The sequence below is a fragment of the Chiloscyllium plagiosum genome, unplaced genomic scaffold, assembly GCF_037043375.1.
Source record: "Chiloscyllium plagiosum isolate Xiang-an unplaced genomic scaffold, Cpla_swu_hap1 HiC_scaffold_8, whole genome shotgun sequence".
NCBI classification, from domain to species: Eukaryota; Metazoa; Chordata; class Chondrichthyes; order Orectolobiformes; family Hemiscylliidae; genus Chiloscyllium; species Chiloscyllium plagiosum.
The window spans coordinates 1,078,314-1,103,539 of NW_028270146.1; the positions used below are offsets into that span (position 1 = coordinate 1,078,314).

Consider the following 25,226-nt stretch of genomic DNA (forward strand, 5'->3'; position numbering starts at 1 on the left):
TTCCTTCAACCAAGTCTGTGTGATTGCAATAACGTCATTGATTGCAATAACCAATCCAAGCCCTAAGTTCATCTGCCTTACACACTATACTCCTTGCATTAGATACATTTCAGGCCACCGGTTTTTTGCGCTCATCCGCTCCCTGCCCAAATATAAATTAAGCCCTTGCCTTCCCGGCAGCCCTCGCTTCACTCCTCGCCGCCCTGTCAAAATGCAGGCCCGACTCCAGAGGTAAGTGCTTTAAATCCTTTAACAAGTACCTGGATGAGCACTTAGCACATCTTAACATTCAAGGCTATGGGCCAAGTGCTGCCCATTCTCCAGATTTATCTCTGTACACTATAAATACATCACTTTCAAATATATATTCACTTGAACTGAGAGTTCCCTCTGCTCACTTCCATCCATCAAACTTGTATCATTGAGCCTGTAATGTCTGCACATGCTTCTTCTATGAAAATGCATAACCTCACATTTCTTTGCATTGGAATTCATCTGCCAGGTGTCTGCCCATTTGGCCAACTTATCAATGCCCCTCTGAATTCCTCACAAGTCACTACTCTCCCCAGCTTAGCATCATCTGCAAATTTAGAGATTTTTTGCCCACAACACCAATGTCCAAATCGTTTATATAGATCAAAAAAAGCAGGGGTCCCTGCACTGATTCCTGGAGAACTCCACTACGTACCTTCCGCCACCCAAAAGCCATCCATTAACCATTATGGTAACTGAGACTTATTACTCTGCTTCCTATCACTCCACCTTTTGAAAGTCCACTTGTGTTAACATTTATTGGCTCTTTGTTATCAAAGGCAGCTGTTCCATCAATTAAAAAAAAATTTGGCAAACAATTTCTTTTTTATAAAACTTACTGACTCTGCCTGATTACATTAGGATTCTTTAAGCTAAACTTTCCTTGATTGTGAATAAGAACATGTTCTAAGTGACTCACATCAGGACAAACATCTCCCCTGTTTTCTATCCCCCCCCTTTTGAGGGAGAGAGATATACAGTGCAGTTGTCAGCATATATCTGCATCTGGATCCTCTGGAATAAATCATAACAGATTATTCACAGCTGATTCATACCACCTCTTCTCCTGGGACCTGCAGGCTGAGACTTTCACCTTTGAATAAAGCACTTGGATTAAATAGCACTCAAGATCTCTGTGATCTTTTGCAAAATGAATCTTATTATTTACTGAAGGCTGCTGCAAAATGAAAAGCTAGCACAACAGAAATTGGATTTCATAGCTTCTGTAAACCCAGATCACAAAACATACCGAAAGTTCTTGAGCCTCCTTCAATTTTGATTTATACAACATCCATCGGTATCGCAAATCTTCCAGCTGTTTCTCTTCTTCATTCGCACCAGGAAACTCAGCACTGAAGAGCTCTTCAAAAATTTTCTGGCCCTGAGGGACACGAGATTGCAGCACCTGAAAAATCATTAGTTAATCTTTTTAGAAAAGCTAAAAACATTGCTGCTGTGTGCACATAACTGGAGAACGTTGTTTATAAAATGACAAGAAGTAGAAGCTTTTCATCTTGCACTAATCAGTACACCATGTCAAGATGTCATGTTTGATTTCATGTCCATCAAATTCTCAAACTTCATATCAAATGCAGTTGAGGTAGTTTTAAATAGCAACTTGATATGGGACGGCAACTGTGTAGTGACTAGATCAGCAGGGTAGCAATGTGGAATTCCAAGAAATAGCAAAGACAGCAGCTTCATAAAGAGAGGATTGAACTTTTGTGGGAAGAGCAATGGCAGCAGTCAGCGGGTATTTCTTTTGATCGGCAAAGTGGTTTAAATCAGAAGATGCTAATGCAGTTAAGAAGTTCACTTCAAAAATGTTGAGTATTAAAATTAACTAATTGGAGATATGGCTGGGTAGGCACTGTGTAGCAGCTGTAGGATGTGAGAGTTGGTAGAGGTCAGGATGATCCACTGTGACTAGGAGAAAGTGAGAACTGCAAATGCTGGAGATCTGAGTCGAAATGTGTGGTGCTGAAAAAGCACAGCAGGTCAGGCAGCATCCGAGGAACAAGACAGTTGACATTTCGGGCATTAGCCCTTCATCAGGAAAATGTGATGAAGGGGTTATGCCTGAAATACTGACTCTCCTACTCCTCAGATGCTGCCTGACCTGCTGTGCTTTTCCAGCACCACACTAATCCACCATGGCCACATCTGCAGCAAGTGTTGGCTGCTTGAGAAACATCAACTCAAAGTTGATGAGCTGGAGTTCAAGTTGCAGAGACTGTGATATCAGAGAGGGAGAGATATTTGGACACAGTTATAGACAACAGTAACTTCCCTTAGATTAATTACATCAAATTTGGTACATGGTCAGGGGCAAGAGGTTTACATCTGCAAGCAAGACAGGTACTGGATTCTCGAATACAACTTTGGAGGATCCGCAGCCAGTGCCCTTATCCAATAAGTACAGGGTTCTTGCTCCCAGTATGGACGTGGGCACAGACTGCATGCAGGATGAATGTACTGAGCACAGTATAATAGTCCAGAGTGCAATTCAAGTGAGGGAAAGAAAGAGAAATGTAATAATCATGAGGGTTGTCATAGATACTTCAGGGAATAGATTGTGTTCTCTGCAGCAAAAGCAGAGTGTCCCAAAATCTGTGTTTCCTACCCAGTGTCAAGGTTCAGAACATCTATTCTGGGCTGGAGAGGAATTTGGAGTGGGAGGGGTTGGACCTAGTTCTAAGAGTCCATGTTGGCAATAATGACATGGGATTTAGGGATAAATTAAAAAGCACAACCACAAATAAATCTGTCCAGTGGGAAATGTTAAGAATTTATATTCTTGTCCCATTTCAGGGGCTTCATGTTTTACTATTTTCCGGGATTGGAGTAAGATAGTTGTGGATAACCAGGTACCCTTTAAAAAACAAAAGAGGCAGCATAAAAGCGCAACATGTTTTTCACAAGGCATTTCTTTAAAGTTGTGTGTTTATTGCAGAGACTCTGCATGTGTTTATGATTGTTTGTTTACAACTTCTGGATTGTGTTTGAACTTTACAGTTGGAGAAGGAAAAGAGCTTCCCAGCTCAGCTTTCCTGTCTCTGGAAAACCAGAGCCCTGGTCCAATCTGAACCCGGACTGCCCTCTGAAGAGCACCTAGAAGAAATTCAAAATTTTGCTTGAGTAACCTGTGTTGGCAAAGACTGATTGTGTTTGGTGACATCCAGCTTTATGCACATGAATGTCAGCCATCTGAACATCTCTATGCTTATCTATTTTGCTTTCAAGAACCAAGACATATTGGACAAAAAGAATCTTGGCAGAAATATCCCTGCTTATCCCTGGCCCTGCTTTTATTATTCAATCATAAGGACGATGTACATTGCTGGTTTGACCAGTATTTAAAATCCATTGCTAATTGTCTTTGAGGTGGTGGTGCTGATGACCTGCCTTCTTGAACTGCTGCAATTCACATGGCATAGAGTCATCTACAGTGTTATCAAGAAGATAGTTCCAAGATTTCAGCAATGGTGAAGAAAATGCAACACAGTTCCAAGTCAGGGTGTGGTGTGGAAGTAATGGTGTTCCCATGAATCTGTTGCCCTGTGCCCCTTGGTAGTGGTGTTTGCAGGTTTGGCAAGTGCTTTCTAAAGACATATAGAAAAATGTCTTGGAGATGGTACACACTATTTCCACTGTACCAGAGTGCTGAAGGGAGTACATGTTGAAAATAGTGGATGGGGTGCCAATCTAAAGAGGTTTGAGTTTGCCTTGAATAGGGTCAAGCTTCATGCATGCTCTTCGAGCTGTACCCACCATCACCTTTAATGACAGCCCCAGGATGCTAATGGTGGTAATGTCATTGAACATTGAAATTTAATGGCTGGATTCTCTCTTGTTAGAGGCAGTCATTGTCTGGCACTTTATCACTACAAATGAAGCAGTTGAAGATGATCAGGCTTAGGACATTGCCCTGAGGATCTCCAGTAGAGATGACCTAGGACCAAGATTGAAAACCTCCTTCAACCACAACCATCTTCCTTTTCGAAAGGCATCACTCTAACCAGGAGAGAATATTCCCCTAATTTCCAGCAACTCTACTTTTGCAAAGGGATGTCAAGGTCACTCTTACCTTGGGGGTTCAGCATGTTAACTAAATTTTGACCAAATCTGTGGTGTGGTTGAGGAGGTGATCAGTTAGCTCAGTTGGTTGGATGGCTGGTTTTAAATGCACAGGGATGTCAAGAGTATGGGTTCATTGTCTACACCAACTGAGGTTACCATGAAGATGCCTCCTTCACAAACTCTCCCTGGTCCAGAGGTGGTGACAGATTAAACTCTATCAGTCATCATTCTCCTAAGAGAGCAGCCCTATGTCCTCCGGGACTATAGCAACCTTTGGTGTCAGTTAGCTCAGCCTGCTGGACAATTGATTTGCAATGCAAAGTGAAATATTCGAGCAATAAGACAGAAAACTCTGAATGTTGAGGTACATTTAGGACTAGGGAAGAAGAATGGCTATTTAACATGTGCAAATGAGGCAAATCAACAGAGGCTGTAGTGGAATGCAGAAAATGAGGGGGAACTTAAAAAACCATTAGGAGAGCAAATGGGGGAACGAAAAAACACTGACAGATAGGATTAGGGAGAATCCATGATGTAAACATATCAAGTGTAAAAGGATAATCAGGGAATGACTAGGGTCCATTAGTGACCAGTGGGGCAATCTGTGCATGGAGCCAGCTGTTAAATAAGTACTACACATCTATCCTCACTTTGGAGGAGGACGTAGGTACATAATCTGGGGAGACTGACGGGTCTTAACATAGGGAATGAGGTGGTATTAGAGGTGTTAGCAGGCTTAAAAGTGGACAAATTCCCCAGTCTGGCTGCAGAGTTGTATCTCTGGCTGCAAAAGAAGCTAAGGCAGGAAAATACAAGGGCTTTGACTCACATTGTTATTTCCTCTCTGACCACAGAGGTGATTCCAGATGACAGCCATTTCAGTTCCACATTTTAAGAAAGGTGGTGGGGATAAACCAAGGAATTGCAGACATTAAGTCTCACATCAGTGGTCAGGAAATTATTGGAGAAAATTTAGAAGGAGACAATTAATCTCCACTTGGAAGGCAAGGTTTGTTCAGGGATAGTCAACCTGGCTTTATCAGAGGGGGGTCATACCTAACAAACTCTCAAAATTATTTGAGGTAGTGATCAAGTGTGATTGATATAGTCACTGTAATTGATATAGTTTTTTTCTGGATTGTAACAAAGCCTTTAACAACATCCTGCATGGAAGACTGATAAAGGCAACAGAATACCTTGGTGAGCTGAATTCAAAATTGTCTCAATGGGAGAGGACAGAAGTGGTGGGAGAAAGCTGCTTATGTAACCAAAAGAAAAAATGCTGGAAAATCTCAGGTCTGGCAGCATCTATAAGGAGAGAAAAGAGCCGACAGTTCGAGTCTAACTGACCCTTTGTCAAAGCTGTTTATGTGACTGGAGGCCAGCATCAAGTTGCATGGACAGTGCTGGGTCACTTATTATTCATGATAGCTCTAAATGATAGCTCCAAAGGATATACAAGAAAACATGGGGTTATGATAAATGAGTTTACATAGGACACAGATTGGCTAACAGGGAGGAAGGTGGTCTTAGGTTACAGGAGGATTTTACAGATGGGCAGTTCAGTGGCAGAAGGATTTTAACCCTGATAAGTGTTAGGTGATGCACTTCGGAAGAAGAAACAAGACAAGGCAACACTTCATGAAGGGCAAAACACTAGGAAGCTCAGAGGAACACAACACAACTCTGGGGTAATGGTCCAAAGATCCCTGCAAGCAGCAGGACAGGTTTGTAGGGTTGTTAAGGCAGCATATGGGACTTGCCTAACAGTTGTGGCATAGATTATAAGAGAAGGGAGGTCGTGTTGGAGCAAAATAAAACTTAGGATGAGCCACGGCTGGAGTATTATTTGCAATCCTGGTCATCGTGATTGAGGATGTGACTGCACTGGAATGGGTGCAGAGCCACTTCACCAGAATGTTGCCTGGGATGGAGCACTTTCGCTACAAAGAGAGACTGGATTAGCGCAGGTTTTCTTTGAAGCAGAGAAGCGCAGCAGATCAGGCAGCATCCAAGGAGCAGGAGAATCGACATTTCAGGCATAAGCCCTCCTTCAGGAAAAATTTGAAGCAGGGAAGGCTGACAGTGGCCCTGATTAATATGGGTAAGACTATGAGGCATATGTACAGGGTGGACAAAATGCAGCAGCTCTCCTTTGTTGAAAGGTCAATAATGAGTGGGTGCACCTTTAAGGTGAAAGGTAGGAGGTTTAGAGGGGATAGGAGGGAATACAGTTTCACCTTGAGGGTAGTTGAGGGCACCTTTAAAGAGTACTCAGATGAGCACCGAAAACATTGAAGGCCATAGAGCAAGTGCTGGAAAGTAGGACTAGTGTAGATTTAGAGCAGTTTTTGTCAGTGCGGATTGATGGGTTGAAGGGCCTCTTGTGTTTTGATTTCAGCTTGCTGGCATCCACAGATTTGTTTTACTAAAGGACAAGGAATATCTTCTCTGGGGCTATTACTACCTGGAATACTGAACAGCCTGGAAAGAGTGGACATTGGGAAGATGTTTCCATTAGAGGGAGAGATCAGGACCAGAGGGCACAGCCTTGCAGTAAAGGGAAGACCCTTTAGAACAGAGATGAAGAGAGACTTCTTCAGCCAGACAGTGGTGAATCTATAGAATTCATTGCCACAGAAGGCTGGGGAGGTCAGGTCATTGAGTATATTTAAGACAGAAATAGATGGTTTCTTCATTGTCAAGGGGATCAATGGTTATGGGGAGAAAGCAGGAGAAGGGGGTTGGGAAACTTATCAGCCATGAATGAATAGCGGAGCAGACTCAATGGGCTGAATGGCCTAATTTCTGCTCCTATATCTTCCGGTGAGGGCTGGGTCTTTGTATTTATTCAAGTCTAAGTTAGATTAATTTTTGATGGACAAATAAGTCAAACATAATGAGGCAGAGGTGGAACAGACAGAAAACTAGAATTCTGACCATAAATACATGATGTTACTGAATTGTGCAGCAGGTTTGAAGAACTGAATGGCCTCCAGCTGCTCCCATATTCTTATTACATTGAATCTTAATGATCTCTAATCTCGCTGACCTTCAGGCCTTGTTTTCTGTTTTTTCTCTCTCTGCTACTCCTAGGACGTTTGGCAGCTAGAATGCTCAACAATCTCCGATCTTCAGTTTTGAGCCACTCTTCAAACTTCTTCAATAACAGCTTGCAAGCACTGGGATCTCGACCATTCATCTGTTAAACAGTCAAATGGACTTTAACAAGTATGATTTGTATCGGACAAAAGCAAACTACTGAAAATGGTGAAAATCTGAAATGATAAATTACTGTAAATAATCAGTAATAGGTATCACGTTATAACATTCCAAACATTGCTCAGTTCAGATGAAAGATCATCAAACTGAAACATTAATTCTTCTTCCTCCATGCTGAAGATTTCCAACATTCTTGGTTTTGATTGGACTATGAATTGTGCAATGCTGACATTGTTTTAATCTGTTGAAACTAAACAGTGAGATTACTCAAGAGAAGTAAATGGCAAATTCATTCCATTGTGACATGCATGTATGGGTTTTGATCTGAATATACTGGCATACTTTTCTGCATTCTGCACCAAGTATGCTGTTTACGTATTTATTAATGGAATATAGTCAAGTACCTGTGATACGTACCCAATTCCCTTCAGATAAAGTGCTGGAGAAATTCAGGTCTGGCAGCATCTGTGAAAACTGAAATAAAATTAACGTTTTGAGTCCAGTCTACCCAAGAAGGACCTTGGACTCATAGCATTCACTCTTCTTCACAGATACTGCCAGACATTGAGTTTCTTCAACAATTCCCGTTTTTGTAATTATTCAGTTTTTCTACATTAATGAGGAAAAATGTCTTCACTGAGAGCACTGAACCCGTGGAATTCTCTACTACACAAAGTGGTTGAGGCAAAACACTAAAGGTTTTCAAGGTGGTGATGATACAATTCCTTGGGCTGAACGGGTCAAATGTATGGAGACAAAGTGGGAACAGGGACCAAGCTGGTTGATCAGCCATGGTCAAACGGAATGGCTGAATGGCCTACTCCTGCTCCTATGTTCTATGTCTATGGTTTTTTTTATTTCCTTATCCTCCATTATACATTCTTCTGTCTCTGCATTTAATGGGGCCACATTTGTCTTAGCTAAACCTTTCCTTTCCATATGCCTAAAGGAGCTTTTACACTCTACGTTTCTCACTAACTTGCATTCAAATTCTCCTTTCCATTATTAGTTCTTGGTCATCTTTTGCTGGGTTCTAAATTGCTCCCAGGCGTCAGGTACTAATTTTTCTGATATCCTTATGAGCTATGTCCATTGATGTAAGGTCATTTTTAAACCGTGACCCATGTTTCAGTTCCCTCTCCTTTTGGTGCTGTGTTTTAGAGGAATGTATATTAATGCAAATCGCTGTAATACATCTTTAAATACTAGCCATTGTCGGTTTACCATTAAATCTAGTCATATGTTTCCAATTTATCCCTCATTTTCATCATTTATTTTAATCAGATTTATGACCCCAGTTTCCGAATGAATGACGTAATTTTCAAACTTAATTTAAAATTACACCATGTCACGGTCGCTGGTGTAAACATGATGGGCTGAAGGGCCTCTTTCTGTGCTGTAAAACTATTTTCAAAAGTTACTTTCACAGTAAGGTTACTGATCAGCCCTTTCTCAATAAATCATACTAAATCTAAAATAGCTGGCTCCTAGTTGAGTTATCCAGGCTGTATAAAAATTAAAGTTGCTCATTAGTGCTGCATCAACAATATAATTTGCTTCTTAAATTCATTGACTTATTCCATACTCAATATTAACATGGCTATTTAATGGATTATAAACAACTCTCATGAATGGCGACTGCTTCTTGCTGTTTGTTAGCTCCAACCAAACTGATTCTACATCTTCATCCTTCCACCTTAGATTTTCTCTCATTAACGTATTGATTCCATCCCTTATTAAGCGCACTCCACCATCATCTTTTTGTCTACACAAACCAAGTAATGAATATCCTTGAATATTCAGTTTTCAGTCTTGATCACCCTGTAATCAAACCATTAGAATGGCACTAAACCATATTCATTTATCTCTATTTGTGTCTTAAGATCATCTACCTTGACGAAAGTGCTGCACCTTTTTCACACTGCATTGCATCCTATTTGCTGCACATGGAACCTGAACGTTCCTCAAAGACCAGAGGGCAGTAAGGAGTCAGCCACATTTGGCAGTGATGTCGAGTAGATAAATCTCTAGGGCAGAATGAAATGTACCTCAAGCACCTGAGACAGACAATGATTAATCAAGAGCAGGTAATTACGACATTTAAAAGGCATCTGGATGGCTGTATGAATAGGAAAGGTTTACAGGGATATGAGCCAAATGCTGGAAAATGAGACAAGGTTAACAATAAGATGGCTATAATAACATTGATAGCATTATACTACAGACCCCCAACAACCGCAGAGTCCTTGAGGAACAAATAAATAGGAAGATTATGGAAACATGCAATAAAAAGGGTTGCCATAGTGGATAACTTTAACTTCCCCAATATTGACTGAGACTCCCTTACAGCAACAGGATTAAGACAAGGAAGAATTTGTGAAATGCATCCATTAGAGTTTCTTGAAACAGTATGTGGATGATCCAACTAGAGGAGGGGCAATACTGGACCTTGTATTGGCTAATGAGCCTGGCAAGGTGATTGACCTTTCAGTGGGACAGCATTTTGCAAACAGTGATCACAACTCCTGAAGTTTGAAGATAACTATAAATAAGGATAAGTCAGGACCTTGTGGGAATGTTAATTGGGAGCAGCGGTATCAAGCAAGTCCACATTTGACATGTGGGAATTTTTTAAGGGTCTGCTGGAGTTCAGGACCGGCATGTTCCAGTGAAGGGGGAGGACAAGGACGGTATGGTAAGCGACCCTTGGATTAGGAGGGACGTTTGTGAATTTAGTAAAAGGAAAAAAGAAACATATGTAAGGCTTGGGAAGGTAAAATCCGACAGGGCCCATGTGGAATATAAGGAGAAGAGGAAGGAACTCAAGCATGGAATTAGGAATGCAACAACAGGCCATGAAATGACCCTGGCAAGTCGGGTTAAAGACAATCACAAAGTATTCTATACATACATTAAAACAAGAGGATAACTATGGAGAAGCTAGGACCACTTAAGGATAAAGGAGGAAGCTTGTGCTTGGAGGCAGAGAGGATGGGCAAGATCCTAAGTGAGTACTTTATGTTAGTATTCACCCGGGGAAGGATATGGAGGATAGTGATATTTGTGTGGACATTCTGAGATCAAGAAAGTGGTGTTGGGTCTCTTCAAGAGCATTAAGGTGGATAAGTCCCCTGGGCCCGATGATATCTATCCCAGGTTCTTGAGAGGGGCAGGAGAAGAGATTTCTGGAGCCTTGACCAAGATCTGTGTGTCCTCATTAGCCACTGGAGATGCCTGGAGAACTGGCAAGGAACTCATGTTGCTCCTCTGTTCAAGAAGGGAAATAGGGACAATCCAGGAAACTAGACTGATGAGTCTCATGTCGGTGTTTGGGAAGCTATTGGAGAGAATTCTTGGGGATAGGATTTATATGCATTTGGAAAATTAGGGACAGTCAGCAAGGCTTTGTGCAGGGCAGATTGTGTATTACTAACTTGATTACCTTTTCAAGATGGTGACAGAGGTGATTGGTGAGGGTAGAGCAGTGGACGTCATTTACATCAGTTTTAGTAAGGCTTTGAAAAAGACCCTCATGTTAAGCCCATCCAGAAATCTTAGATATATGAGACCCACATTGATTTGGACACATGGATTCAGGTGGGGCTTGCCCATAGAAGGCAGAGTCTAGTGGTGGAAGGGTGTTTGTCAGGCTGGAGGTCAGTGACTAGTGGTGTGCCACAGGGATCCATACTGAGACCTCTGTTGTTTGTGATATATGAAGGATGTGGAGGCTTTGGATAGGGTACAGGAAAGGTTCACCAGATGTTGCCTGGTTTGGAGGATATTAGCAATGAGAGATTGGACAAACTTGGTTTGTTTTCACTTGAATGTCAGAAACTGAGGGTGACCTGATAGAAGTTTACAAAATCATGAGAGGCAAAGATAAAATGGCTAGTCAGAGTCTTTCTCCAAGGCTAGAAATGTCAATTACTCAGGGACATAGGCTTAAAATGATAGAGGGAAAGATTACAGGAGATGTGAGAGGCAGATCTTTTTATTTTACACAGAGGGTGATAAGTCACGAATCTGCAGCCTGAGGTAGAAGCAGATGTAATAGCAACATTTAAGAGGTATCTTGACAAAGACATGAAGAGGCAGGGAATAGAGGGATATAAACTGCATAGAAGCAAAAGGCTGTTCAATTAGAAGAGCATTTAAAAAATGGGTATTGGACACATGTATGGATAGCAATGGAATGGTTTAGTTTAGATGGGCATCAGATTAACTTCACAGGTCAGTGCAACGTCAAGGCCCTGTACTGTGCTGTAATGTTCTATGTAACAGTGAAATACAGAGGAACCTCGATTATCCGAAGGACACAGGCAGGCGTATTTCGTTCAGTTAATCGAATTTTGGATAATTGAGTGCTGGATAACATTGTTTAGCCAAGCATCGGGACCTAGCAATCTTGCCGGATAATCCAATATTTGGACAATCGAATGCCAGATAATCGAGGTTCCTCTGTAATGGCGATACATTTCCAAATCTGGATGACAAGTTGCCTGGTGGGGAATTTGCAGGTGGTGGCGTTCCTATTGTGACAATGCTGTCACTTAAAGAGGTTATCTTCAAGAGCAGTCCTAAAGGCAGAGGTACCAAAATCTGGAGTCAAGGAAAAGGCTAGTTTAACACTGGCAAGGGAGTGGCCAATTCTCCCAGTTCAGTTTTTATAGTTTGTTTTAGCTGCAGCAGTCACAAATGTGAGGAGCCTAAGGGAGCTTCAAGCTTCAGTGAAGAACTCCTCTGACTTTCTTCTGAAATCTCTCTATGGAAGCTGTTCCCTCCTGCCTGTAAGAACCAGTGTTTGAATTTACCTTTTTGCTAAGAGGAGTGTTTCTGGGGTGTTACTGTATTGGAACAGTTATTTAGTAATAGCCACTGCATTGGGTTAGTTAAGTTTACCATTAGTTAAGTTAATCTAAATTCTGCTTTCTTTTGTCAGTGTTTCAACTGCAGTGTTTAAGCAAATTCTGTTCTGCTGAAAGTGGTTTGGCCAGCTCCATCACACCTGGAATATCTACTTCATATTTGGCTTTAAAATTAGAAAACGTTAAAGTCTAGTTTACCTTCTTAAAATATTTTGAGGTGGTCATGCCTGGTCCATAATACCATGTATCTGCTGACCTTGTCCTTCGAGATGGAAATTGTCATGGGTTTGTAAGGAGCTAAGGATCTTCAATGGATTTCTTTCTACAAGATGCAACTTGTCGAGAGTATGCATTACTGCTACTGATGGTGGAGGGAATGGATGCTTGTGGGATGTAGAGGCAGTCAACAGGGCTGCGTTGCCCTGGATGGTGTCAGGTAAGTGGGGTGTATTCCATCACACTCCTGGCTTGTGCCTCGAAGATGGTGGACAGGCTTTGGGAAGTCAGGTGGTGAGTTACTTGCTCGGCATTCCTAATGTCTACTCTGCTTTTGTAGCCACTGTATTTATATGGTGGAGTCCAGCTGAGTTTCAGCTCAATGGTAATCCCCATGATGTTGAGAGTGGGGGATTCAGTGATGGTAATACCATTGAATGTTAAAGGGTGCTGCTTAGATTATCTCTTACAGAAGATCATCATAGCCTAGCATTTGTGTGCTGCAAATGTTATTTGCCACTTGTCAGCCCTAAGCCTGATATTGCCCAGATCTTGTTGCATTCGAACACTGATTGCTTCAATATCTGAGTCGTCAGAAATAGTGCTAAATATTGTGCTATCATTGGCGAACATCCCCACTTCTGACCTTATGATGGAGGAAGGTTTTGATGAAGCAACTGAAGATGGTTGGGCCAAGGACACTATCATGAGGAACTCTTGCAGAGATGTCCTGGAACTGAGATGACTGACCTCCAATTACCACACCATAGACCCATCCCATTTTGGGTATACTGTCTTCTCCCCTCTTCTATCAGGCAGAAGATATACAAGTTTGAATACATGTACAATTAGATTCAAGAACACCTTCGTCCCTGCTGTATTCAGACTCTTGAAAGGATGTCTCAAATATTAATTTTGATCTCTCTGCATCTTCTGTGGTTGCAACACTTTGTTCTACACCATGTTCTGCTCCCCAATGCACTTTGTGTGCTATGATCTGCATGTAGAGCACCCAGAACAACACTCTTCACTGTATCTTGGTACATCTAATAACAATAAATCAAATGCAAGCAGTCTTCTGTGTGCCAGGTATGATTCCAACCAGAGGAGAGTTTGCTCCGTAATACCCAGTGATTCCAATTTAGCTGGTGCTCTTTAATGCAACATTGGAACAGTTATTTAGTAATAGTCACTGTATCGGGTTGGTTAAGTTTACCAATAGTTAAATTATTCTAAATTCCACTTTTTTTGTTAGTGTTTCAACTGTAGTGTTTAAATAAATTAAAGTGGTTTGACCAGCTGCATCATACCTGGAATATCCATTTCACATTTGGCTTTAAAATTAGAAAATTTTCAGCCCGCTGTCAAGGCAAGGCCGCCAACATTCTCAAAGATCCATCCCACCCAGGCAATGTTTTTCTACAATCTCTATCATCAGGGAGGAGGTACAGAAGCCTGAACACACACACCAGCTGGTTTCATAACAGTCTCTACGCTACTATTGTTGGAATACCAAATGGACTCTCAAACTCTTAACATTCGCCAGTACCTTTGATTTTGTTTTTTCCGCTGTTTACCTATTATTTACTATCTATGCTACTTAACTCTGTGACCTGCCTGTATTGCTCACAAGACAAGCTTTTCACTGTGCCTTGGGTACACGTGACAATAAATTCAATTCAATTCAATTTATTTGGTGAAATGTCACATTGTTTGTCTGTGAGGCATCTGCAGATGACGTTGTGGGGATATCTGTTTTTGGTGAAGACTCTGTAGAGGTGTTCTTCTGCTCTGAGGGTTAGGGTTAGAAGAACAACACTTCCACAGTGTCTTCACCAAAAACGATACCGCTGCAACTTCAGCTGCAGATACCTGTCACACAAACAACGCGACAAGGACATGCCACGACACAATACACTCGCCACTCTACATTAAAAAAGTCTCACAATTGACAACCAGACTTCTCTGACCATACGGATTCGTGACCACCCATAGACCGACAGCCACGCTCAGACAACTCACCAGAACAAAAGACCCTATACCCACCACACAAGACTAACATAATTTACAGGATTCCACGCAAAGACTGCACAAAACACTCTGTAGGACAAACAGGCAGACGACTACCAATCCACATCCATCAACACCTGCGAGACAGTAAATGCCACGATCAGCTGGCCCCAGTAGCCATACACACAGATGACAAGGACAACAAGTTTGACTGGGACAACACAATTATCCTAGGACAAGCTAAACACAGGACAGCCAGAGAACTTTTAGAAGCACGGCACTCATTCACGGACTCCACCAACAAACAGACAGACCTCGGCCCAATATAATGGCCACTACAACAAACTACTGGAACCAGCAACTGGAAGCAGCAGGACCGGAACCAAATAACTTCCAGAAAACACAGTACAGCAACACTTCACAGGAGGCTCCAGAACACTGAAGATGTCACCTCGACAGGGGGCAAAAGATCTGCAAATCAACTTCCCAGCTCAGCGAACATACCCACAAGCATAACAACCAACACCCGAGCGACAAACCTTTACACAAACCTTGTCCAGATTTTTTTTTTTTACGGAATTCAAATTTCACCACCTGTTGTGGTGGGATTCGAACCCCCATCCCCAGAACATCAGATGAGCTTTTTTGACTAACAATATAGAAATAATACCACTAGGTCATTTCCTCTCCATTGCAGTTGTTTCATGTTGTATAGATCTCCTGTTCCAGAAATGATTCCATTGCCCTCACCAGTCACATGTTGCATCGATCAATCTTCCTATTCCAATGCTCACTCTCACAGCCCTGACAGTAATGCTCTGATTGCAATTTTGAGGTCCTGCTTTTTAATCTTTTTATGCTAAAATCACTTTTTGAGGTCCCACTTTTTCACCTTTTTATGCTAAAATCACTTTTTAATATCTTTATCCCAAAATCTGCTTTTCAGGATCCCCATTTATACCTATTTCAGTACTGTCAATGTAGATCATGACCTCTGTCTGAACACCCTCACTTATGAGAATGTATTACAAATCATAGAATCCTGACGTGTGGATGCAGATCATTCGGCCCATCAAGTCCACACTAACCCTCTGAAGAGCATACCACCCAAACCCACCCCCCTATCCCTGCAACCCTGCATTTCCCATAGCTAACCCACCTTGCCTGCACATCCCTGGTGTTATGAAGTTGAAGACGTGTACTATACCTTTAAGAAAGAGTGAATACTGTTCTGAACTGAGAGATTACAAGTACCTGTGTATATGACTAGATGGGAGTCCCAGAGTGGAAAATGGAAAATATGTAACATTTGGCTGTGAAATATATACCTGAGTTTTGGTTGCTGTTTTGACAACAATTTGAATTTAACCAGTATAAATAATGTCCCAGGATAGTAAAACCCAATAAAGTTTGAATTTATTGTTTTGCCAACATTGAACCAATGAGACAATTTGACGTTGACGGGTATAAAAATTAGGGCATTTTGAAAATTGATCAAAGAGCAACTGCCATCGAGATAGATCCAAGAAATTAGGAAACACTCTCTAAAAAAGATACCATTACATATGAAACATACTCGCAGTAAAAAGAAAGATGACGATCCAGAAATCAGAGTTAACTTTTCAGGTCTGAGATTTTAAAGAGGGTCAACTGACCCAAAGCAAAGTCTGATTTCTCTCCACAGATGCGGCCAGACCTGCTGAGCTTTTCCAGCAATTTCTGTTTTTGTTTCTGATTTACAGCAACCACAGTTCCTTCATGTTTTTAAACTATAATATAGTTTGCCTTAAATTTTACTTCCCTTTGGCGTTTCTTAACTGGAAGTTGCTGAGAACTTTCTGAAAGTCTATTTTTAAAATTTCCAGCTATTTACAGAAAATTCCTTCTCAATCAATAATGACATCAATTGTGTAAATACCTGCAATTCTCTCCTTCTCTGTAAAAGGCCATCAGTAAGGAATATTCGTTGCTGTACTGCCTCTTGGAGTTCAGACTCAAACATTGCAGTCTGCTCTTCACTGTAGACACTGCCCAACATTCCCTCCAGTCCCTGAAATCTGTCAAGTTGGATTTTCAATTGGTTGCTATGAGCCAGATGATCCTGAGAGAATTAATCAAAGTTTAACAATCGTATCAAATTACACAAAGTGAAACGCTGTAATTATCTTCAGCCTATTTAACACACACACAAAATCAAGAGCTCAAGGGAGGAGGCCTCGTTTATAAACCAGCCTACTCCAGTCCCTACATCAGTTCAGTTTAGAACATCTAACTCTTTCACTCCTTAATCAGCACCACTCACCTCAATGTTCTGCAGATAAGTCCTGGTCAAAGCCCCATCCTCAGTGTCCAGAGGCAAATGTAGCAGGTTGATAATACCGTTCCTCCATTGCTGAAACTCTCGCAGGAATTCCTGAAAGTCACATCGCAGTCTCGCTCCGAGCTGGCTGCATCTCTTCACAATCTGCCCTTTTACCCTAAAACACAGAAACTCACGTACTGAGCACCATTACAAACTGGTGGAATTAAACTGTAGGAATGTTTGTTTTTAAATGATAGCCACTATGTAGAAATGCAACTATCTGACCAGGGAATATCAGTTCTGACAAAGGGTGACTGGACACGTAACTCTGTTTTTCTCCTACAGATGCAGCCAAGGCTGGTTGAATTTCTCCAGCATTTTGTTTTGGTTTCAGATTTCCAGCATCCCGTTTTTTTACTTTTATTTTAGGGAATGTGATCGTTCAGTTGCACTGTCACAGGTCATTGACCATGCAATACAATAAAATGCTGATCGGATGTTGGGTAGAAAGTGCTTAGCTGAACCAGTGAGTGTACATTGACAAGATATTACAACTGTCAGACACATTAATCGAACCCTGGATAGTTAACAATTCTCAATGTAGTGAGAAGAATCCAATGCATTTAATATTAACACAAATGCATCCTTGCCTGGGCTAAATTTCTCAACATTCTGTCAACCCCACATACACCACCTTATCAGGCACTGCAACATTTGGTGATTCATTCCTTCCAATCCTGATGGAAATGACCAACGAGAATCTTAGTCACTGGCAGCCTCTGAGGATAGAGGGAAATTTGGCCAATTGGATAGAAAACTGGCTAACCGATCAAAGTCAGAGAGTGGTGGTAGATGGTAAATATTCAGCCTGGAGCCCAGTTACAAGTGGAGTTCCACAGGGATCAGTTCTGGGTCCTCTGCTGTTCATAATTTTTATTAATGACTTGGATGAGGGAGTCGAAGGGTGGGTCAGTAAATTTGCAGATGATACGAAGATTGGTGGAGTTGTGGATAGTGAGGAGGGCTCTTGTCGGCTGCAAAGGGACTTGGATATGATGCAGAGCTGGGCTGAGGAGTGGCAGATGGAGTTCAACCCTGCCAAGTGTGAGGTTGTCCATTTTGGAAAGACAAATAAGAATGCGGAATACAGGGTTAACGGTAGGGTTCTTAGTGAGGTGGAGGAACAGAGGGATCTTGGGGTCTATGTTCATAGCTCTTTGAAAGTTGCCACTCAGGTGGATAGAGCTTGTAAGAAGGCCTATGGTGTATTAGCGTTCATTAGCAGAGGGATTGAATTCAAGAGTCGTGAAGTGATGTTACAGGACTTTGGTTAGGCCACATTTGGAGTACTGTGTGCAGTTCTGGTCGCCTCACTTTAGGAAAGATGTGGAAGCTTTGGAGAGGGTGCAGAGAAGATTTACCAGGATGTTGCCTGGAATGGAGAATAGGTCGTACGAGGATAGGTTGAGAGTGCTAGGCCTTTTCTCATTGGAACGGCGAAGGATGAGGGGTGACTTGATAGAGGTTTATAAGATGATCAGAGGAATAGATAGAGTAGACAGTCAGAAACCTTTTCCCCGGGTACAACAGAGTGTTACAAGAGGACATAAATTTAAGGTGAAGGGTGGAAGGTATAGGGGAGATGTCAGGGATGGGTTCTTTACCCAGAGAGTGGTGGGGGCATGGAATGCGCTGCCTGTGGGAGTGGTAGAGTCAGAATCATTGGTGACATTTAAGCGACAATTGGATAGGTACATTGATGGGTGCTTAAGCTCGGACAAATGGTCGGCACAGCATCGTGGGCCGAAGGGCCTGTTCTGTGCTGTATTGTTCTATGTTCTATGAGTGGATTATGTTGGCTTGTGTTAGACTTGCCACATAGCACCATCCAGTGGCTGCAATCAGCTGTGAAGACATCATTAAATTCTGTTCTTGAGCAATGCCACTTAGCGCAGCTGTGGTAATGTATAACATTTTGGAAAGTGTGCTCAGAAACAAGGTAGCAATTTCAAAGTGCAGTGCAGTGGTCAGTTCTACTTCCTTTTTCTTCCCGACAACAGAACAGCCTCTGCAAAAATGCATCGACAACAGGCAAACTTGAGAGACTAATGTCACTTCTCCCCTTTCCTCAGAACACGGCTAACACAATCAGTGAAGCTAGTTAACAAGAATCTCACATTGGTAGACAATGCAAGCAAGGAGTTGGAAATCAATCCAGAGGGTCATATGGACCAACTGTGTTCTATAAAGACACTTTATGTGTATATGGAGGCCACGGCTACCTCAACATTGTTGCAATGGAGCAGATCAGATTCTGAATATTTCAGACTCGAAATATTAACTTTCTCTCTCCACAGACGCTACCAGATCTGAGTTTCTCCAGAATTCTGTCTTTGTATCAGATTTATTGAATTCAATTGCACCAAGGCTTCCAAAAGTGAGATAACGAGAGTTCAGAGGCAGTATGTTCTTGTTAGTGATGGGTAAGGCCAGTAGAGTTGAGGAACAATGAATGAGTAAAGATATTGAGGCTCTGAGCAAGAATAAGGAGGAGGCAGGTGTCAGGTATATACAGTGGGATCAAGTGAATCCCTTGAAGAATCTAAGGGGTGTAGGGGCATTCTTAAGAAGGAAATTAGGAGAGCAAAAAGGAGATATGAGATAATCTTACCTTCCAAGGCCAAAGATAGTCTCAAGAGATTCTGCAAGCATTCAAAACAACTAGGGCGAGAACAGGGCTCCTTAAAGATCAATGAGGTCATCTATATGTGGAACCACAGGAGATGGGAGAGATATGATAGGGTTACGTCAATATTCACTGTGGAAAAAAATTATGGAGGGTAGGGAACTCAGGGAAACGATCAGTGATATCTTGAAAATAATCCATGGTATAGGAGATGAGGTACTGGCAGTCTTAAATGCTTAAAGGTAGATAAATCTCCGGGACTGGATCAGGTGTATCCTAGGACAGCACAGGGCTCAGTGGTTAGCTCTACTGCTTCACAGTGCCAGGGACCTGGGTTCAATTCCTCCTTTGAGCAACTGTGTGGAGTTTGCACATCCTGCCCGTGTCTGCGTGGATTTCCTCCGGGTGCTCCGTATTTCTGTCACAGTCCAAAGATGTGCAGGTGAGGGTGGGTTGGCCATGCAAAATTGCCCATAGTGTCCAGGGATGTGCAGGCTAGATAGATTAGCCACTGAAAACGCAGAGTTACAGGGTGGGAATGTTCGTTGTGGATTCAATGGGCCAAATGGCCTGCTTCCACACTTTGGGGATTCTATGATTCCAAGACATTATGGGAACATATGGTTGCCAAAGCAGAGATAGTTCTATCATCTGCAGCCACAGGTGAGGTGCCAGAGGACTGGAGTCTGCCTAATGTTCTGCCTTTATTTAATAAAGGCTGCAAGAAGCTTGGGAACAACAGGCTCTAGTGAGTCTGACATCAGTAGAGGGCAAGTTTTTTTTAAGGGATTTTGAGAGATAGGATTTACATTTATTTGGAGAGGCAAGGATTGATCATGGCTTTGTGCACAGGAAATAGTGTCTCACAAATGTGATTGAATTATTTTTTTGAAGTCGCGAACAAGAAGGTAATGAGGGAAGAGCAGCAGACTTTGTCAACATGGACTCTAGTAAAGCCTCTGTCAAGTAGACTGGCATTGTAGACTTTGCACAGTAGTCTGGTGAATAATGTTAGATCACATGGGAATCAGGGATTGCTTGTCAACTGGATATAACATTGGCTTGAAGTAGGCAACAGGGGATAATGGTGGAGGCTTTGTTTTCCAGACTGGAGGCCTGTGACCAAAGCCGTTCCACAGGTAAGCTGCTTTATTTGTCATTTGTTATTTAGAGAAATGATTTGAATGGGAATTTAGGAAGCATAGTTACGAATTTGAAGATGACACTAAAATTAATGGTAGAGTCATCAGTGAAGAAGGCTACCTTAGGCTACAGAAGGGAAGGGAGAAAGGAGGAGTATTAATCATTGGGGACTCAATAGTTAGAGGCTTAGATAGAAGGTTTGCAGGGAACGAAAGAGACTCACGGTTGGTGTGTTGCCTCCCAGGTGCCAGGGTCCGTGAAGTCTCAGATTGTGTCATTGGGGTCCTGAAGGGAGAGGGTGACCAGCCCCAAGTCGTGGTCCACCCATATACCAATGACATAGGTAGAAAGAGGGATAGGGATGGAAGGCAGGATTTCAGGGAGTTAGGGTGGAAGCTGAGAGGAAGAACAAACAGAGTTGTTATCTCTGGATTGTTACCTGTGTCATGTAATAGCGAGGCAAAGAACAGGGAAAGATATCAGCTGAACACGTGGCTGCAAGGATGGTGGGTTTCAGGTTCTTGGATAATTGGGGCTCATTCTGGGGAAGGTAGGACCTCTACAAACAGGGCTGTCTTCACTTGAACTAGATGGGTACTGATATCCTGGGTGGGAAATTTGTTGGTGCTATTCGGTGGGTTTAAACGAGCTCAGCGGAGGATGGAAACCTATGTTGTAGTTCCAGTCCACAGGAGGATGAGGGTGGTGAGGACAGGGACAGGATTTCAGGGTCACAGGAATGTGCTGGCAGACAGCAAGCTGGCTTGAAGTGCGTCTACTTCAACGCCAGAAGTATCCAAAGTAAGGTAGGTGAGCTTGCAGCATGGATAGGTACCTAGGACTTCCATGTTGTGGCCATTTCGGAGACATGGATAGAGCAAGGTGAGGAATGGATGCTGCAGGTTACAGGGTTTAGATCTTTCATTAAGAACAGGGAAGGCGGTAAAAGAGGGGGAGGTGTGGCCTTGTTAGTCAAGGACAGTATAACAATGGAGGAAAGAACTTTTGACGAGGACTCGTCTACTGAGGCAGTGTGGGCTGAGGTTAGAAATAGGATAGGAGGTCACAATGCTGAGAGTTTTTATAGTCCTCCGCAAAGTTCCAGGGATATGGAGGAGAGGATTAGCAAGTCGCTTCTGGGCAGGGTGAAAGGAACAGGGTAGTGATTATGGGAGACTTTAACTTCCCCAACATTGACTGGAAACACTAACTCTAGTACGTCGAATTGATCAGTTTTTGTCCAATGTGTGCAGGAGGGTTTGACACAGTATGTTGAAGGGCTGACAAGAGGGGAGGTTGCACTGGATCTCGTGCTTGGTAACAAACCAGACCAGGTGTTTGATTTAGTGATAGGTGAGCACCTTGGAGAGAGTGACCATAATTCAGCTACATTTAGTTTAGCGATGGAAAGGAATAGGTACAGGCCACAGAGCAATTATAATGCAATGCAAGACTTAGAAAGCATAGAATGGGGCAGCAAAATGCAGGGGATGGGGACAATCGAAATGTGGAGCTGGTTTAAGGAACAGATATTGTGTGTCCTTCATAGGTATGTCTCTGTCAGGCAGGGAGGAAATGATATGGTAGGGAAACTGTGGTTTACTAAAAAAATTGCACCTCTTGTTAAGGGAAAGAGGGAGACTTATGTGACGTTGAGGCAAGTTGGTTCAGATGCGGTGATGGAGTTACAGAGTAGCTAGGAAGGATTTAAAGAGAGAGTTAAGAAGAGCAAGGAGCGGACATGAGCAGTCTTTCGCAGGTAGAATAAAGGAGAAGTCTAAAGCTTTCATTAGGTACTTGAGGAATAAAAAGATGACTCGTGTAGGAATAGGGCCTGTCAAAAACAGAATTGGGAAGTTGTGTGTGGACCCTGTGGAGATCGGAAGGGTGCTAAATGAATATCTCTCATCTGTTTTCACTCAGGAAAAGGAAAATATTGCAGAGGAGAATGTTGCAGGGAGACTTGTTAAACTGCAGAATTGGGCTGAAATGTGGCAAATTGAGTTCATTGCAGATAAATGTGAGGTGATTCACTTTGGGAAGAATAACAGAATACTTGATAGACATACAAGATGATCAGAGGATTAGATAGGGAGGACTGAGAGAGTCTTTTTCCTTGGATGATCATGTCTGCTTATATGAAAGTCATAGCTGCAAATTGAGAAGTGATAGATTTAAGACAGATGTCAAAAGCAGGTTCTTTACTCAGAGTGGTAGTTAATGCAGCCACATTAGGGGCATATAAACAGTCCTTGGATAAGCATATGGATAATGATGGGATAGTGTACGGTGACGGACTTAGATTAGTTCACAGGTCAGCACAACATCGAGGACCGAAGGACCTGTTCTGTGCTGTATTGTTCTATGTTCTAAGATTGCACAAGCTTGGAGGGCCGAAGGGCCTGTTCCTGTGCTGCATTGCTCTTTATTACAAAGGGAGTTTGAGCAATTGGATCAATGGGCCAAGGAGTGGCAGACGGAGTTTAATTTGGATGAATGAGATATTACATGTTGGTAAAACAAATAAGGGCAGAAATTGTACAGTTAACGGCAGGGTCCTGGGTCGTACTGACAAACAGAGACACCTCGGGGTTTAGGTACATAGTTCTTTGAAAATTGCACCACAGGTAGACAGGGTGGTTACGATGGCGTTTGGAGCACTTGCCTTCATTGATCATACCTTTGAGCGTAGGTCCTGAGATGTGATATTGCTACAGTACAGGACAGTGTGTGCAATTCTGGTCTTCCTCCTATAGGAAGGATATTGTGAAACTTCAAAGGGTTCAGAAAAGCTTTGCAAGGATATTGCCGGGGAGGGAGGATTTGAGCTAAAGGGAGAGGCCGAATAGGTTGAGGCTGTTTTCCCTGGGGTATTGGATACTGAGGGGTAACCTTATAGAAGTTTATAAAATCATGAGGAGCACAGATAAAGTAAATGGCCAAGATTTTTTCCTTGGGGTGGAGGAGTTCAGAACTAGAGAGCATGGGTTTAAGGTGAGGGGAAAAGATCGAAAAGGGACTTAAGGGGGTAACTGTTTCACACAAGAGTGATGCGTGCATGGAATGAGTTGCCAGAGGAAGTGGAGGAGGCTGGTACAATTACAATATTTAAAACACACCTGGATGGGTGTATGAATAGGAAGAGTTTAGAGGGATATGGGCCAAGTGCTAAAAAAATGGGACTAGATTAATTTAGGATATCTGGTCGGCATGAAGATTCCATGCCGTACATCTCTATGGCTCTACGACTTTGGTAAGGTCACATCTGGAATACTCTGCACAGTTCTGGTCTCCCTATTAGAGGAGGGATATTATTAAAGTGGAGAGGGTTCAGAAAAGATTTATGAGGATGTTATCTGGACTTGGGCTAAAAGGAGAGTTTGAATAGGCTGGGGCTACTTTCCCCTGGAGTTTCGGAGGCTGAGGGATGACCTTATAGAGATTTATAAAATCATGAGGGGCATGGGTAAGGTATATAAAAAAGGCCTTTTGCCCCAGGTTAGGGGAGTCGAAAACTAGAGAGCATAGGTTTAAGGTGAGAGGGGAAAAGATTTAACAAGGACCCAAGGGTCAACTTTTTCATGCAGAGGAATGAGTTACCTGGGAAGTGATGGAGCCTGGTACATTTAAAAGGCACCTAGATGGATACAAGATTAGGAAAAGTTTAGAGGGTTTTAGGCCAAATGCTGGCAAATGGGACTAGACTAGTTTAGGATATCTGGTTGGCATTGACAAGTTGGACCGAAGGGTCTGTTTCCGTGCTGTATAACTCTGTGACCAGCCAGATACTGGATACAGGCTCTAATACAGTAGAAGAGTTACAGAAAGCAAGGGTGAGGATGAATGTGCTTTTAATAGATCTATATGTCACAGAAAACAAGATTGGACAGCAACTGTAGATGAAAGATTTCCAAAAAATGTCCGAGGGATAGCTAAAAGATTCCTCAGACGTGATTCAAAATCTGATAATGAACATGAAATGAAACAGTAGGATTCTTTAAGTGACACCTTAAGTGTCACACAAGATTGGGAGGCTTAAGGAACTGTAGTAATGTCAAGGAACTTCAGTGACATACTATTAGTTGTGAATTCAGTTGACTGTCCTGTGTCGCAAGTTGAAAACTATCAAGTATCATCTGATGCCTTCTATTGGTTCCACTATTTCCAATTTTCTGGGAGTAGTCACCACCTCTTCACCATAGATATGTCACCCCTCCATACCACTATCCTCCATCAAGATGGTCAGAAGACTCTCTGCTTCTTCCTTGAAAAGAGGCCTGATTAGTCCCTACCCACCACTGTTCTCCTGTCCTTGGCTGAACTCATTACTACTTTGAACAATTTGGGCGTAAGGGCACAGAAGTTAGGCTACAATTATATAAAATCCTGGTTAGAACTCACTTGGGAGTACTGTGAATAGATCAGGATAACACCTTAGGCAAGAGAAATTGGCCTTGGATGGAATGCAAGGTCGGTGTACAAGAATGATACCCAGACTTCAGGAGTTAGGTTAGGTTAGGTTATCCCTGTTTTTCACTAGAATTTAGGAGATTAAGGGCTACGTTGGTTGAAGTGTTCAAGATAATAGAAAAAAACATGATTAATAAAGATAAATTACTTCCACTGGTTGAGGATTCTAAACTGGGTACATTGTTTAAATTTAGGC

The 25,226-nt window shown here is 42.3% G+C and overlaps 1 protein-coding gene across 4 annotated transcripts in view; it reads right to left on the minus strand.

Annotated features, from left to right (window-relative positions):
* Positions 1-25,226, minus strand: part of LOC122554866 (nesprin-3-like) — a 115,111-nt gene that overhangs the window by 52,637 nt on the left and 37,248 nt on the right. For all 4 annotated transcript variants that reach the window (XR_015757808.1, XR_015757809.1, XM_087989520.1 and 1 more), the window contains exons 8-11: positions 16,732-16,906; positions 16,348-16,530; positions 7,166-7,315; positions 1,283-1,438 (exon numbers count right to left, since the gene is read on the minus strand). Coding sequence is in view for 2 of the 4 variants with exons in the window: in XM_087989520.1 (XP_087845646.1) it covers positions 1,283-1,438; positions 7,166-7,315; positions 16,348-16,530; positions 16,732-16,906 (664 nt within the window). In the remaining 2 variants the exon portion in view is untranslated. The remainder of the gene's footprint in view (positions 1-1,282; positions 1,439-7,165; positions 7,316-16,347; positions 16,531-16,731; positions 16,907-25,226) is intronic.